The sequence below is a fragment of the Mya arenaria genome, chromosome 16 (assembly GCF_026914265.1).
Source record: "Mya arenaria isolate MELC-2E11 chromosome 16, ASM2691426v1".
Lineage (NCBI taxonomy): Eukaryota > Metazoa > Mollusca > Bivalvia > Myida > Myidae > Mya > Mya arenaria.
The window spans coordinates 26,660,742-26,675,627 of record NC_069137.1 but is presented as its reverse complement, the minus strand read 5'-3'; the positions used below and the strand labels follow the sequence as shown (position 1 = coordinate 26,675,627).

The following is a 14,886-nucleotide window of genomic DNA, read 5'->3' as shown; positions in this document are numbered from 1 at the left end:
CTAAACGAGTTTTACAACAAAACATCCTACTGTAAGAGGGGTTTAATGAAAAATACAGAATATATTTACATCTTTATTTTGGGAAAATTAATATTGTTTATTTTGTAAGTGTTCATATCGATCAAAAACAATAAAATTGAAAGTACTTGAAAATATAATAAGCAACATAACAATATTTGTTAGAAATACAAATAAAACTTTTGTTGATGTTTGTTGTCATGGAAACGGAGAGACAAAATAACAGGTAAGCAATGTAAAAAATCATAAATAGCAACATCGTATTGAACATAATATAAGAATACAATCAAAGTTCATTAAATTCTTCTTTTTGTTATTTGTTTCCATGGAAACGGTTGCTAGCCACTTCAGTGCGCGTTGCTAAGGTCGTTTCTGTACTGGTGATAGATGCGCATAAAGTTGTCCCTGGTCATACTACCGTCTCTAAAAATAGAAATGAAATCAAAGCACTGTTAGTACTGCAAGGGAGGTGTTCCTTTAATGTATGCTGTGTTATAGGTACAAACACAGTGGCTGGTATGACTTAGTATCAATTGTTAGTGACAACGTTATCAAGATCATGACATTGAATTATATGCCTGTAACATAATCATGATTATTTATTGGTGTTCCTTATGTATTATTTCATTCTTGATATAACAGCTCGTTAAAAAGATTGAATACTATTTTTCAAATAGATCGATATTTTTATTAATGCAAAAGTTAAGATGATCGTATGAAAAAGGAGAAATTGCAGTCAGATTTTGAAGCGCTATATTATACATATGCTCAAAGTATGCTGAAAGTGAAAAAGTGATTAAATAAAAGGGACGGGTGAGTATGGCAAAGGGTTGTGTAACTTGTATTGGTACAAACATTAATGGCCCGACTGTTCAGAACTTTGTTAAATTTTATAGGGTAATAAACCATATCGTTGCTAACTTTTAAAGACTTTTATACGTTGTGCTTATGTATTAATGAGAAAATAGAATCTTGTCTAGTCTCATAAATGTTGTTAGGAATACAGCAGATCGTAAGCGAATCTGTGAAACTGCTAGAGCAATACAGATTTTAAAGTAAACATTGATGACGTTAATACTGCACTCTCACAGATTTGCCGTTTTGACAACTTGTTTATTTTTTGTCTTGGATTGAGCCAGTTTTTGCGCAAATATCAGCTCACCAGTGATATAAGACTGCTGACAAAAGATCAGATCGCAGATTTTCATCGTTCGAAAATTAATGTTTTATGGTTTAAAGCGTTACTATAAGGGTTTAAGAAAAATGCATAAAACATCGATTTTTGAACTAAAATATAAATATCTGTGATCTAGTTGTTTGCCAGCTGTCTTATATAACTGGTTTCCTTGCATGTTTGCAAAAATTGGCTCCTTCCATGAACAAAAATTAAAAACGTTGTCAAAACGTTCAACTTGTGAGAGTGCAGCTTTAACAACGTTGTTAACTTTAACAAATTCTGAACAATCTGCCCATTGGTATGTCATAATATAAGCAATAAGCAGAACAAGAGTGGCAGAAACGCAAAATTAATGTGTTTTGAATAAATATTTGAAGTTGAATTTAAATTACAGAATATTCCGAAAAACCCTCCAAAATAAAACAATACGAAAATACATAACTTTGATGAAGTTTATCAATCGGAGCACCTCGGCCATTTTCATCGAAATTAATCTTGGATGTATAAGGACGGTTAACAACGTCATAATTATTTACATTAAACTACGCTTCAAGTAGGCTGCGTAGTAATTTCAGTATAGCAGTTAAACTAAATGGGGTTCCTCTTAGGAATCTTAATTAGTTATGTTATAATACGTTTCACTTGGAATTATTTTAACTTGATAACACCAATGACACGTAAAAACACTACAATTAATTAAAATCTTTATTATTTATTTTACGAACTACTTTTATTAATGCACCGGTAAACATCCATGGTTGTTTCATGGTTAATGGCCGTGGTGTTCCGATTGAAAGATATAATGCCACAACATATTTGTATAGGAAGGTGAAGGCAGGAATACACATAAGGCCCACGTGGGAAAGGGTGTTTAACTTTTGGAATAAATGTGACCGCATATGTTTCACATATAATTTTGAAATCATATGCGTGTCGGTGCGACCGTAACTACCCATGCCGACAATTTATCCTTCCACCTCTCCCGAATCGGCTAAGTAAATCGTTTCAAGGCGTTCAGCCGGACGATAGCGTGGAATCTGGTACGCTTCGTAACTACGTAAATGGTTTCAAACAATATGATTATTCCAACAAAATAGTTCGTAGTAAATATAGTCTCATTGCGTGGAATCTGGTACGCTTGGATTATATAAATGGTTTCAAACAATATTATTACTCCAACAAAATAGTTCGTAATATATATATAGTCTCATTGCGTTGGGCTAGACGTTAAGATGAGAGATGACCATTCATCATATTGAAAATTTTAAAAGAGATCCATCTGAAATGATAAATGTTGGTTTATTGTTTTGTTTTTGAGATTCTTACTTGCCTTTAAGTCAGCTCATGGGAATATTAAGCTGCAAACACAGATATAAAACAACAACAAACAATTCTAGAATGATATAAAACTGTTAAATGTATCCAAGTTACAACAATTAATACACAATATATTCCTAAGAAATCCCTTTCAGGATTCATTGATCATTTACTGTGACCTTGACCATTTAAGTGAACAACTTCCTATGCTTCTGAGCAGTTCGATTAAGTCTGATGAAACTCCGGTTGAAAGTGTCAAGAAACAGTTTAAACATAAACTATTTCTGCTCAATTATGTAATGCTTGTTTGTCCAATTTGAAGCTGAAAACACAACTCATTGCAATAAGTTCCTTAAAGAGCTCAAATGACCTTTACGAGTCATATATGACCTTGACCTTCAAAATGAGCGCAACTGTTAGATGTACAACTCTATGCCATTTAACCGAAATCCGATTGAACGAAATTACAGTCGATACACATTTTTACTATGAAACCGCATTGGCATTCAAAGAAAGGTTAGTAAAAAAAATGGAATAGAGGAACTACTTACTGTCCGCCTCCGCCGCCATAGTTCTGGGCATAGTATCCCTCCGCCTCTTCTGGTGACATGGCGCCTATCGTCATGTCAACGCGCCGCGTGGTGGTGTACTCCGTAATCACCTCATCCCCGCCGCCTCGGCCTCTGTCCATTGAACTGGAAAGGTAAATGAAATAATTCTAACCATACTTAGTTTGGGTATCTTATGTTATTATACTTCTCCAGGGCATAACAAACATAAAGACATATTTCGTTTCACACTTAACAACCAAATTCATAGTCCCGGTAGTGTACCTGTAGCCATCGTTGCTTAATTACATTTCCGGCATCATTTCAGCCGTCCGTTGCGGTGATAACCTACGAGACCAGTAAACTCTATTGTTTTACATTCAAATCCAAGGCCATTGAATTGTTCAAATTCACCGCCCTGTATCGTGATCGGACCTTATAGATGTTGCTGCTCTTTTACTTTCATCAAAGTGTTCAAAATCAAAGCACTGGAAGCTGCATAGATAAATCCGTCTTCACGCCACCACCGCCGCTGACAACGCCTACTGCGCCGTGTGACACCATTCCAGCTGCCTTAATCTACCGGAAATAAAGCAATGGTAGTGTTTAAATACCCCTACCTGTACCGGGTGTCGCAAAATGAAGAGTTCGCGTCATCGCCGACGCTATCTCTAGTAGCGCTGTAATGTCCTTACCGGTGGCCAGCATTACAAGATCCGTTTTCCTCGCAACCACTGCTGCCACCAACGCCTTCTGTGGCGTGTGACACCATTCGCATTAATCTTCCGAAAACAAAGCACTGGTAGCGCAGAAGTGTCCCTACCTGTAGCCGGCATTACTTCATAAACAAAAATATGTCTTCTTCGCCACCACCGCCGCCGCCAACGCCTTCTGCGGCGTGTGACACCATTCGCATTAATCTTCCGAAAACAAAGCACTGGTAGTGTCCCTACCTGTAGCCTTTACTTTATATGTCTTTTCCGCCACCTACGCCGCCGCCAACGCCCACTGCGGCGCGTGATACCATTCTATTCGCCTTAATCTACCGAAAACATAACATTGGTAGCGCTGAAGTGTTCCTACCTGTATCGGGGCGTTGCTATATACAGCTTTCAGGCCATCGCTGACGTTATCGCCCGTTTCGGCGTACGACACTCTTTCACTTCGCCTTTATTATCTACCAGAATCAAAGCACTGACATTACTGAAGGGCTACTACCTGGATCCGGCGTTCCTATAAACACATTCCACATCATCGCCAAACAAATCGCTAAATGCAACTTGCGACACTAATCCTCTTCGCCTCTATTTTACAAAATCAAAACACTGGTAGAACCAACGAACCCCTACCTGTATCCGGCATTGCTATATCCTCCTTCCCCGCCTAGACCGCCGCCGCCGCCGCCGCCCGCTGCGGCATGCGACACCATTCCACTTCGCTCCACTATCTCCATTCCGCCATCACCACGAGACGCTCCGGCGTCTATTTCGTCCCTGAAACCAGAAGTTTTTGTTTGACATATAAGCGATATGGTACATAGCAGCGTATTCCAACCGTTATAAAATTACACGTATGGTCGGGCAAAGCAGTGTTCCAAACCAGTTATCACATATTTGTATTGTTATCTATATGTCCAATATAATTGCAGGCATGAGATGATATATTTCAGGTGTGTTTTTCTATTTGTAACCACAATCAAATAACAACTACGTTTTCGTCAACAATACAAGTCGTAAAACATTAAAAAAGATTCTGGGAATGAGACTAAACCGTATATGCATTCACATCTGAAATATATTTCAAACCGGAGAAGCGTATCAAACCGGGCATTACCTTGACACGTCGATTCCTTCCCAGCCACCCTCGTGCATCTGCGACCTGAAAATTGAAATATCTAATGTACTGCTTACTCTAACAATTAAAATTACCTAATGTACCTTTCGGCATTCAGATATACTTAAAATTTTGCCGAAACGGGATCAGGACATGATTCAGTTAATGGGAGTCGGTAGCCCCTTATTCTAGCCCCTATTTCTAGTTGCATGTTATGGTAAATTGGTATAGACTTCACTGTAAGACAATATAATGTAAAAAGGAAATGAGGGGAAATGAAAGGCATGGTCTTTATTTGCATAACACAGTTGACCCACCAAAAAAATCGCCCGACTCATTTATTTACAATGTACTATGTACTATGTGCTCTTCAATAGGACAATTTTAAACCTTGTACTATAGCTATCTTTTATCTTGCGATGGTAGGGACATGGAGGATGAATATATATATATATATATATATATATATATATATATATATATATATATATATATATATATATATATATATATATACCTAAGAAATAGGGACCTAAGAAGGTTGGCTGTTTTCAGTCTGAATTGGTACACTTAAGTGTACGTAGTAAGTTGTTTATACGTCTTTGATTTTAAGGTATCCGAGCTCTGTGAACTCTGGAAGCCTAATGATTTCATGTTATGTTGGTATGATTTGAATGGGTCTGTGTGTAGAAAATTGAAAAGTAAAAGATTTATCGAAAATAATATGTATGACAATATTATTTTGCCTTAAGATATTTCAGAATGGGTCATTCATCATTCAGCGTCCAATTTCGGTAAGGCGTAAAACAATGTTTGTTTCCACTTACTCGACTGACCCCTTAGTTCCGACCCTATACTCTTTTTGGCCGAAGTGTCTATTCTTTTTCTTTAATTCCTAAATAATGAGCACTTTTGAGTGAACATGTAAAAACTTGACCATTTATATCTGAAATATTCTACAATTGTGATTTACCCTGATAGGGGTCCGTTTTGAAAGGGAATCCCGGCTCTCAAAAAAAAGGTTATGCCTACCTACCAACCCTTTAATTTTGGCGATGTAATGGAAACAAACATATTTTTCAGCCTGACAGTATTTTTTAGGGTGTACTTTTTATTTTACATATTAGTAATCAGTAAGCATTTATTTTTTCAATTCCCAAAATTATATTGAATCACCGGGCATTCACTGGGGTAGGTTCAATAAGGCTCACTTTGGGCCCACAAATTCCCCCCAAAAAATAAAGAGTAATTATGGTGTTTGAAACATATGTTGCACTACAAAATATGCCATAAATAATACACAAATGAATGCAATTTTCTTTTTGATCAAACAATAGAAAGATACTGGATGAAAATTAGATAAAGATTGTAAAAAGGGGCATTTTAGCTATTTTATATTAATTTGAGAAAACAAAATCGGAGTGGCCCTATCGTTCATCATTTTGCTTGTACCTATCGTTTAAGGTACACAGTATGTGGTTTCACTTTAGTTGATGGTAAGATATGCGGCCACATTTTTTGTTTCAATGAGTCATGAACAATGGCAAAACATTGCAAAATAGCCATATTTCAACTTCTAAGCATATTTCTCATCAAGTGTTTGCAAATTGATTCGTAAAAAAACATGTTGTGTATATATGCATTATATTGTATTAGGCCCATATTGTATAAAAAACATAGATTTAAAGCGCCATAAATTTTATTTATTTATTTCTTAAATTAGTGAGGCTAAAAATGATAGTGTCTCTTTATTGATATAGTGACACTCTTTTTCAAAATCAATACATACACATGTATAAAACAGAACTTTTGAGTGATAAACCTTTAACTACTTACTAAATAATGCATTTATGAAAACTATTAATTACTGATAACAAGATTGTAACCGTGTATTTAATAGCTAAAAAATCTCAGAAATATGTAATGATTGGTGAGTGCTAAAATAATTTCTGTGATATACTATCGTCTAAGGTAGAAATACCGGTTTTTTTTGCACATATCTTTCAAATCTTTCAAACTCGGTACTCTTCATAAGAACCATTGTTTTCGACATTAATTCATCCTTTTTGGTATAACAAACAACTGTATTAATTGTGGTAAATCTTATTTGGGAGTAAGAGTGCATCTTTAACTATCAAAGTTTTAATTGTTTATTTTTAAAAATCGAATGATATTTATATCACTATTAATGTCATGCCTTAAGGATTCACTAAGAAAATAAGATTATTTGCGGATCGAATTATTTTATTCATAACATAAATAGTGATAAAAAATCAGTTTCGCCCTACCGTGCCACTGAAAAATTTCAGGGTCGGGCCGCACAGAAAAACAGAACAATTCATAAGAATGGCCTAGTTTAAAACAGAATACATCTTTTAAAACAACACGCAAGTATCATAGTTCATCATCTTTCTAGTTGGCTTATGTTCTAAAACCAACCTTATGTCCCAGGGCAAAAACACTGACAACATTCGTTGTCTGATGTGATCTAGAATTAATTGAAATGACAAGTTGGTTTTGATTGTTTTTGGGGGAATATTTGCTTGTCATTTTGGCGTTGTGTCAATGGTTAACATTTATATCATTTTAATTAAAAATAAGTGCACGATATTTTAGTTTTTATTCATCCACACTAAAATTGACTGTTCCTTTTTCACATCAAAATTCAAAGTTAAAATATTTATTGTATGTAGGACTCCGGCTCATATACAGATATGCATTCATAAATGCATCTAGACAACGCAGAGTTGACCAAGCAAAGAATTCACATAATATTAGTTGTTATTATGGCATCATACATGTAAATCAACTATTCATAAATTGTTTCTAATTTTGTCTGCATAATACAAATACAAAGCTATTTTTTGCAAAATTTCTTCATTTTTGGTAGCTGTTAATAGAAAGAACTTATAAATACTTAGATGGTATATACACTTCTCTTATACCTCTACACACTGGACATTTGATAACAAAATGAGATTCATCCTCAACAACATTTTTACACATCTATCATTATTTCCCTTTAAGAGATGAGTTAAGGAAAAACTTAATATGTATGTATTTAAATTCAAGAAAGAGGTGCATTTAAATAAACAGATACACATAAGAATACATCTTCCTATACAACACAAAAAATAAATAGTGATTATTGGATTAATGGCGAGTTTTTATACAAAGAAGGTAATAACTCACCCAGCCATAGAGTTGTCTACCCAAGGTCTTGGAAGCTTCATGTCTCTACGAAGGGAAAAGGAATTAAAAATTGAATCCATTCAATGCGTAATAGTTTAAACTTTTTATAATATGTTTAGGATACCTAAATGAAATTTGATCAAACTGCATCAAAAATAAAGGCGAACCTTTTTCTTTTTTTTTCAAGTTTGGATAAAGATTTGAATTACATGTATTACAATATGAGTTAGATTAGAGAATAAATATAATACGCAAACGATTATGTATAAACACACACACAGAAAAATATCCAAGTGTGAAGCACTACTTTGGTACTCATCTGAGTTCGAAAACCGAATATCATGTGATATAACCTTTTTATAATTAAACAATGGTTTCCATGACAACTGATAAACACTTACACCCCATAGAGATGGTTGCCATGACAACTGATTAACACTTACACCCCGAAGATATGGTTGCCATGACAACTGATTAACACTTACACCCCATAAAGATGGTTGCCATGACAACTGATAAACACTTACACCCCGTAGAGATGTTCATAGTCCATCTTGTCGCCTTTACCAAAACTTCCAGTGCTCCAGAAGGACTCATTGTCAGACCTGCGGAGGATGTAATGAAACCGGTATAAAATCGTAATATCATGTGACCTATAATGCACCAGTCAATTGTAACCAATTCCCAATTCCCCCAGGATATAACCGGGACTTTGACTTTCGGTCCAGCAAACCCCGGCTTAAATCCCGGCCCTGCGGGAACGAACATATGGAAAATCCCCGCCAAATGCCCCCGCATCCCAGGGACCCTAGGTAAGGCCCATTCCCCCATATATGTAAAGCAAAGACAAAACCACCGCATTCACCAGGCACTGCGGGGCCACCTAAAAGGTCAAAAGACGGCCCATTTCCCCGTCTATCCCAGGTATTCCCCCGGACTTAGGGGGCCGTGGTTACAATTGACTGGTGCATAAAATGTAAATATTCCGAAATTAGCGATTGTAATAAAAGCCTATAGTGTAACCTACCTCGCCATATTAGCTTTGCGGTGGTGAGCCCCAGAAGAAACGGCGGCGGCCTTCTTCCGTCCGCAACATCCGGCACAAAGCGGACAAAGACAGCACAGGATGGGGAGGAGCAGGAAAAGGAACGTTGCCAGACCTGTAATACACATGTATATAATTATTTACAAGTTTGCAAAGAAACGACAGAGTATTTTATTTTTATTTTTTAATTTAAACAAATATACTAGATAAAGCAGAGAAATGGCTATATACTCGTACATTATACAGCCCGTGTGGATGTATAAACATCCGACGTCTTTAATTTCAACCCTGACTTACCAGTAAGAATTCCCGCTAAAATGGCCGTCTCTTCCGGTGTAAGACCCGGAAGTGCCCCTCCTGTCCCCGCCGTGTAGACGGCCGGTCCCTTCTGCACGTCGTGAACATAACCTGTGCAACACAATTGGGACCGGTAAACAGTAAGCAGCACAAGAGTGCAAATATAAGTGCTCGGTTTCGTCTATTTCGGGGAATGCAAGATTATCGGGTAACTATGCTTTGAAACGGTGTCAGTTAAGACAACCCCCGTGGATATAGCATTATAATCTATGTAATTATTTTTGCACCCACACCCATTATCCGCGTAATTAAAAGTATACACGAGCGTGAAGCGCAAGCTGTATAAATCAATCACAAGGGTTGTGCGTGCGGTAAATATTTTATCAAATTGCCAAGTAAAGCGTTCAATAAGTAGCTTGCGTATAAGTGAATAACATTGTCGGTTATGTGTGTATTCAATAACAAAGAAAAACGTTATTAAATATTACATGATAGAGTGATGTATTAATTTAATTATATTTTACTGGAATTAAAGGTCGTTGGACCTATGACGTCCTACCTATCCCGGCAGCACTGCACTCGCATCCGGTTTGCGCTACCCAATCAACCGGATCCTTCAGGAACAGAGCACTAGGAGGGATCACGTTACCTTGGAAACAAGGAGTAGATCGTTATATTACAAAACTCGGATTTCTCACAGCCAAGCGCGATTCGATTTTATCACACTGTCACATTTGGCATATTTTATCCAAATTCAATGCTCATTTACAAGTATAAAGACATGTTACACATATAAATAAGGTGTTTATTTCAATGACATGGCTACTATATGAAAAAAGCAGCTCCCAAAAAGTAGAAAAATAAGTATTTAAAAAATGAATTAAAAACAAAAGTATGGGTGACTTAAATTCCAAAATGAAAAATCTTTCATATGTTTTTTTAGTATTACTTTCAGGTTAATTGAAGTAAAATTGTCTGTTATAAAAATAATCATTTCCAAAAAATATCATAATTGCGAGAGATTCTGAGAGTAAAAATATATCTCAAAAGTTGACATTAAATGGTTTAATTTAAATTAAGTTATAGTAAAGGGTGGAGGGAGTGACAATGGGGAAATTGGAGAGAATGGAGAAAGGAAAAGAGAGGAGTGGGTGGTAGAGGGAGAGAATTGGGATAATGGAGAAAGGAAAACGAGAGGAGTGAGTGGACGAAGGAGAGAATGGGTAAAGGGGGGGGGGGGGTAATGGAGAAAGGGGAGGGAACTGAGAAATGAAAAAGAGAGGAGTGAGTTGAAGAGGAAGAGAATGAGTAAAGGGGGATAATGGAAAAAGGGGAGGGAATGGAGAAATGAAAAAGAGAGGAGTGAGGGGAAGAGGGAGAGAATGGGTAAAGGGGAGGGAATGGAGAAAGGGTAAAGAAAGGAGTGAGTGGAAGCGGGAGAGAATGGTCAAAGGGTAATGGGGAGAGAAAGGGGAAAGACAGGAGTGAGTGGAATAAGGAGAGAATGGGGAAAGGGGAGATAATGGAGAAAGGGAAAAGACAGGAGTGTGTGGAAGAGGTAGAGAAAGGGGAGAGAATGGAGAAAGGGAAACGAGGAGTGAGTGGAAGAGGTAAAGAATGGGGAAAGGGGAGAGAATGGAGAAAGAATGGAGAAAGGGAAAAGAGAAAAGTGTGTGGAAGAGGGGGATATTGGATAAATGGAAGAGAATGGGGAAAGGAGAGATAATGAAGAAAGGGAAAAAAGAGGAATGAGAGGAAGAGAGAGATAATGGGGAAAGGGAGAAGTGAATAGACAGAGGAAGCGGAGGTGGGAAAAGTGGTGAGAAAAGAGGAGTGGAATAAGATGCGGGTGGGGAATGAAGAAGAAAGCAGTGGGGGGAGGAGGGGGAGAAGAGAAGATATGAGTGGAAGAGGAAGAGATGCAAGGTGGAATGAAAGCGAGTGAGAAAAGGAAGAGAGGATAGAAATTCAAGAGGTAGAGTGGAACAGGGAGGATGGGAAGAGAGAAAAGAAGAGGTTAATGTTAAGAGAGCAGCGGAAGAGAGGGTCTATCGAAACAGAGGGAGTTAATTTGAAAACTTGATCGACAAGATATCATGCATAAAGCTGACTGAGTGTCAGATGAAATACAGAAAAGAAGACAGATCTCGTACCACACGTACAAGGAGGGTTGGCTCTGAGAGCCAGGCTCGGTCACCAGCAACATTAGTTCCCGCGTGTTGTTTGGCGTTCGACTATTACAATGAAAGGTACGACAAATGCACACGAATAAAAGAAGATTTGACACATAAGTATGCAGAACAGAAAGAAAAGCATTTCTTTTTAAACAATTCACACAATAAACGTCAAAACTGATCATTATTAAGTTATGTTTTATGCATACATATATATTTATAGAATATGGCTTATAAATATATATATTACTTTATGAATACAGTCGAACCCGTTGGCTCGAACTCGCTTTGCTCGAATTTCTGGTTGGCTCGAGCTGGATGTAAAGGACCGATTTATTAATACTGACGTTAAGCATTCTTGCTTAGCTCGATTTTTTTCGAGGCTCGAGGTATATTCGCCGGTCACTGGGAGCTCGAGCCAATGAGGTTCGATTGTATCTTAATTAAAATGAATAAGCATTTGATCAGTTTATGGCAAAAATATGGATTAACTGTATAATTCAAGTATTCATATGTATGTCATGGTGTTAATGCAAATATGTATTAGGTATTAGGAATATCAATTTGTAATCTAGTGAATACATTTACATATGAAAATCGGCATATCTAAACAAATTGTTTGTACATGTATGTTATACATTACAATAATTATGAAAAATATGCAATTTGTAAATATGACAGGTTAAATAACAATCATTTACAGTGAACATTTTTATTACTCCCACAGATTGAACGTTTTGACAAATTGACAACTTTCTTTTGGTCTTGGAACGAGCCATTTTTTTTATGAAAAGTCATGGAAACCAGCGAAATAAGACTGCCGACAAAAGATCACATCGCATTTTTTTCATATTTATGTTTGAAAAGAAATGTTTTATGACTAAGAACGTTACTAACGCTTAAAGAAAAAGGAGTTTTTCCGCATTTTCGGAACCAATTGAGATCTGTCCTTTAGTGTTTTATTTTATATGACTGAATTAAAGGCATTGATGTCAAAATCAGCTGACTTTGAGACAAAAAACAAAATAAAAGTCATAACCGTCAATCTTTTTCCTATACTATATATTAATAGGATAGCTGCAAGTTTATCTTACAGAGATGGCGGAAACATATTATTATCATGTACATAATGATATAGTCACCAACACCGTGGTCAGCCCTTGCTCTTCTTTAAATCGGAACTTTTCAGGTAATAAAAGGGACTTAATGAGTACATCCCTGCACTTGCATTGAAGAGCTTGGGTGTGTAATGCACCAGTCAATTGTAACCACGCCCCCCCCCCCCCAGGTCCGGGGGTATACCGGGGATAGCCGGGGAAATGGGCCATGTTTTTACTTTCTAGGTTGCCCCGCAGTGCCGGGTGGCTGCGGTGGTTTTGTCTTCACGCCAAATTTTGTGGGAATTGGCCTTATCTAGGGTCCCTTGGGTACGGGTGCATTTGGCGGGGGGTTTACCAGCAGATTGTCCCCGCAGGGCGGAGACTTTGCACAGGCTTGGCTGGACCGAAAGTCAAAGTCCCCGCTCTTCCCCGGACCTGGGGGGCGTGGTTACAAATGACTGGTGCATAAACACTGCCGCGCAGACATTGTTATAAAAATAATGCGGATTTGAGAAATCCACAAATATGTTATTCTTATGTAAATATATTTTAGTTCCTGTAAAATTGTGATTCCTGAATAACACTAAAAAAACAGATATGCCCTTGGGGGTTGGTGGGAGGTAGGGGAGGAGTCGGAGATTGCGGTGTTTGGGCAGAGGACGGAGAATGGTTCGATGCGTTCGTGGTTTATTTTAAAAAATAAAAAATAAAAAAATATATCAATTTCTTTCATGCTTTTCGATGAAAATGGAGTTTAATCAGTGAAATAACAGCAGTGAAAATATCAATTTGTTATAAAACTCGGAAAATAAGCATAAAAGAAACAGAAAATTTGTTTATTTCAGTGTAAGAACGTATTTAATTTCACTCGTGATCATAGAAAAACATATTTACACGAGCGGCGAACACACTTACACAAATGATTTATCATATAATCATGTATCGGATTTCAAAACCTGTCTCGAAATTAATTCGCCAACGAGTCAATAAATCAATAAATGAAATAATTTATTATAAATAAAAAAATAACTACAATATAAACATATAATTCTTATCGAATAATTTATTTATACTCACTCATTTTCCTCCAAAACGGTCTGCTAGTATTCAAATAAAACGAAAATCCCACAATGCACAAACAAATACAAACGAAATAAATCCACAAATAACGAAATATTCTTGGCTGCACTTAAGAAATATAGCGAAAACGTGGACAGGTTATAAACAAAAACATTACAGCTCCCGGACAAACATGATAACAATTTAGAAAAGAAAGCTTTTTAAAACAACGAAAATGTTTAATGCAAAAATATTGTATCTTAATGTATAACACGCGATTTTAGTTCAGTTTTGGTCGTACTTTCTACTATGGTACGCTCAGAGCAGGAACGAATTATGTGTGTACGAATTTACAGCGGATATAGTTCACTTGCGCAGCGCGCGCTCAGGCAGTTTGTGACGTCACTTGTTGTCCCGAGGGCACGAGACAACGCTAATGTTAATTGTCTCATCAGCAACCGAGGCGAACGCAAAGATATGATGATAAAATGACTTTCAACATCAGAAAACACACCCAGTTATGTAGCGAATGTGTCATGGCAGAGCAACACGTGTATGTTTGTTATGACCGTCTGTCTGTTTCATTCGGCCTAAACAATGTCTTTTTGCGCACTGTATAATTTAGGTAGTGTGTCAGAACGCACACTATGGCAGGACAAATTGTGTTTGCTTGTGATGGTTCGTCCGTCTGTTTCTCTTGGCTTAAGACAAAGTCTATTTCGCGCTATGAACTGAAGATATTGTGTTATAACGCAGAGTATGACAGTACACCTAATGTATGCCTGAAGTGGTTCGTCCGTCTGTTTATCTCGGCAAAAACAGTGTCTATTTATCGCCCTGTATGGTGTAGGTAGTGTGTTATAACGCACAGTATGGCAGGACAAATTGTGTTAGCTTGTGATGGTTCGTCCGTCTGTTTCTCTCGGCCTAAAACAGTGTCTATTTCGCGCCCTGTAATTTAGAAAGCTTGTAATAACGTACAGTATGGCAGGACAATTATGGCAAGGCAACTTATGTATACTTGTGATGGTCTGTCCGTTTGTTTCTCTCGGCCTAAAATAGTGTCTATTTCGAGCCTTGTAGTGAATTCAGTGTGTTATAACGAACAGTTAAGCAAGGCAACTAA

General features: G+C 37.1%; 1 protein-coding gene across 1 annotated transcript; it reads right to left on the bottom strand.

The window, feature by feature from the left end:
- Positions 1-60: 60 nt before the first annotated feature.
- Positions 61-13,866, bottom strand: LOC128222455 (uncharacterized). Its single transcript, XM_052931464.1, has 10 exons — positions 13,779-13,866; positions 9,987-10,076; positions 9,428-9,538; positions 9,113-9,245; positions 8,613-8,690; positions 8,086-8,130; positions 4,894-4,938; positions 4,410-4,553; positions 3,064-3,207; positions 61-441 (listed from the first exon to the last, which is right to left on the bottom strand). The coding sequence occupies exons 1-10, from the start codon at positions 13,780-13,782 to the stop codon at positions 366-368; spliced, it is 870 nt and encodes a 289-aa protein (XP_052787424.1). The 5' UTR covers positions 13,783-13,866; the 3' UTR covers positions 61-365.
- Positions 13,867-14,886: the final 1,020 nt, after the last annotated feature.